General features: G+C 56.0%; 1 protein-coding gene across 1 annotated transcript in view; it reads left to right on the forward strand.

Moving 5' to 3' along the window:
- SARDH (sarcosine dehydrogenase) overlaps positions 1 to 1,706 on the forward strand; it is a 29,214-nt gene that overhangs the window by 5,137 nt on the left and 22,371 nt on the right. The window contains exon 3 of the mRNA XM_009998964.1: positions 1,220 to 1,300. Coding sequence (XP_009997266.1) covers positions 1,220 to 1,300 — 81 coding nt within the window. The remainder of the gene's footprint in view (positions 1 to 1,219; positions 1,301 to 1,706) is intronic.

Here is a 1,706-nt window from a genome sequence, read left to right on the forward strand (position 1 = left end):
CTGCTCTGGAGACACATCGGGGTCCCAGGGTTTGGAGGGGACTGAAGTCACTGGTACTTTCTCTGCTCTTCATCCTGAGCTTGGTGCAGGGCTCAGGCTGCTGAACACACACTTGGGCTGGGATTGTTTTAGGTCTGGTCTAACCCAAAGGTCGTATTTATAATTAGCACATGCTTATGAAATGGTTCTGACCTGTCAAACAGAAACACCCCACTGCAAACAGGAGTTTAGACTTGTTTGCATCTCTGTGGTTATTTGGAGCAATTAGTCCATGGAGAAGTCTGAAGGAATTGGGGCTCTCTCTCTTTAAAACTTAGAAACTTATTTTATCTTTGGGAGGAGAGAAAAGGTGCCTGAGAGGGGCTAATGGTGGAACAAGCAAACCCCTCTGCTGCCACCCAAACCCTTCCCAACCTGGGGGGATTTGGATGCAGTCTGGGTCCCACAGTGTGCAAGAGTAGAGGCACAGGGGGCACTTTCCAGGGTCGTCGTGCTGTTGAATGTTAAAAGCCCCCAAAACACCATTCCTGGGCTGCTTGGGCCTCTCTGGGGCCGTGAGCGGGTGATGCTGCCCCAGGGGGCACCACAGGGACCTCTGCTTCTCTGAGATATCTGGACCAGGCCCTTCAGAGCTGCCTTTCAAGAGATTGCACTGCCTGTGTATCCTGCCCAAACAGGCCCTAATCTCAGCGGTAAGTCCTGGTCAGGAGAGACAATAAACCTCCAGGCTTGAAGGTGTAAATCAAACGCTTATTTTCCTACCCCCTTTAAACTAGTTTGTTTGGTGTGTGCTCCCACCTTCACTTGGGGCTCTCAGGGTCTGCCTTAAGGAATTGCATACATTTCTTTTAATGCTGCTCTTCAAATGTAACTGCTGGGAACTGCAGCAGGAGGGTCAGATGGTGCCTTTCCTTGCCGTGTTTGCTCTCTGGCATCCAGCTGACAGCTCCAGCCAGCCCTGAGCCAGCCTGAAGGCTGCGAGTCCCCGCTGGCCCCAGCTGGGCTGTTTGTTCTCTGCTGGGCACTGAGCCGGGGAAAGGAAAAAGCAGCAGCATTTTCCTCCCTGTTTTTAATTTCTCCTCTCTGCTTGACTTTTTTTTTTCCCCTTAATCAAGAAGCAGCAGAGCCACAAGAAAGGCTAAGAGGGAGGTGAGCCCCCAGTTCCCAGCTGCCTGGGCTGGCTCCACTGGCCTCCGGTCTTGGTTAATGTTTTTTGCAGCAGGGGCCGAAGGGACGACGGAAGAGGAGGAGGAGGAGGAGGAGAGCATCGGAGGAAGGCAGGGGCCCCACAGCCATCGAGGTGGGGAAAGCCAGGCCAGAGTAAGCCTTTGTGGTGAGTGGGCTGTCCCAGAAACTGCTCCGGGTGTCCCGGGATTTCCCAAGCCGGACTTTGCAGCTTGGCTGGGACAAGGGGGGGACAAGGGGGGGACAACAAGGGGCTGCTTCAGGGGCCACGTGGCAGCGAGTGGGGGGTCTCGGTGGGGTGAGCTCCAGGGCAGCTCCTAGCCCTGACCTCTGGCTAGTGCTGGAGGGGGCTGGTGCTCATCAGCAAGATCCCATGGCACCCTGGTTCGTGCACCCAAACCCGTGTGTCCGGAGCAAACCCTGAGCCGTGTCCCCAGCCCAGGAGCACTGGCTGCAGGGGCTGGGGGGTCTGCAGGCAGAATCGGTCCCCGCCCCCCCCAGCAGCCATTGCATTGCCCTCG

The sequence above is a fragment of the Chaetura pelagica genome, unplaced genomic scaffold (genome assembly GCF_000747805.2).
Source record: "Chaetura pelagica isolate M959 unplaced genomic scaffold, ChaPel_1.0 scaffold405, whole genome shotgun sequence".
Taxonomy (NCBI): domain Eukaryota; kingdom Metazoa; phylum Chordata; class Aves; order Apodiformes; family Apodidae; genus Chaetura; species Chaetura pelagica.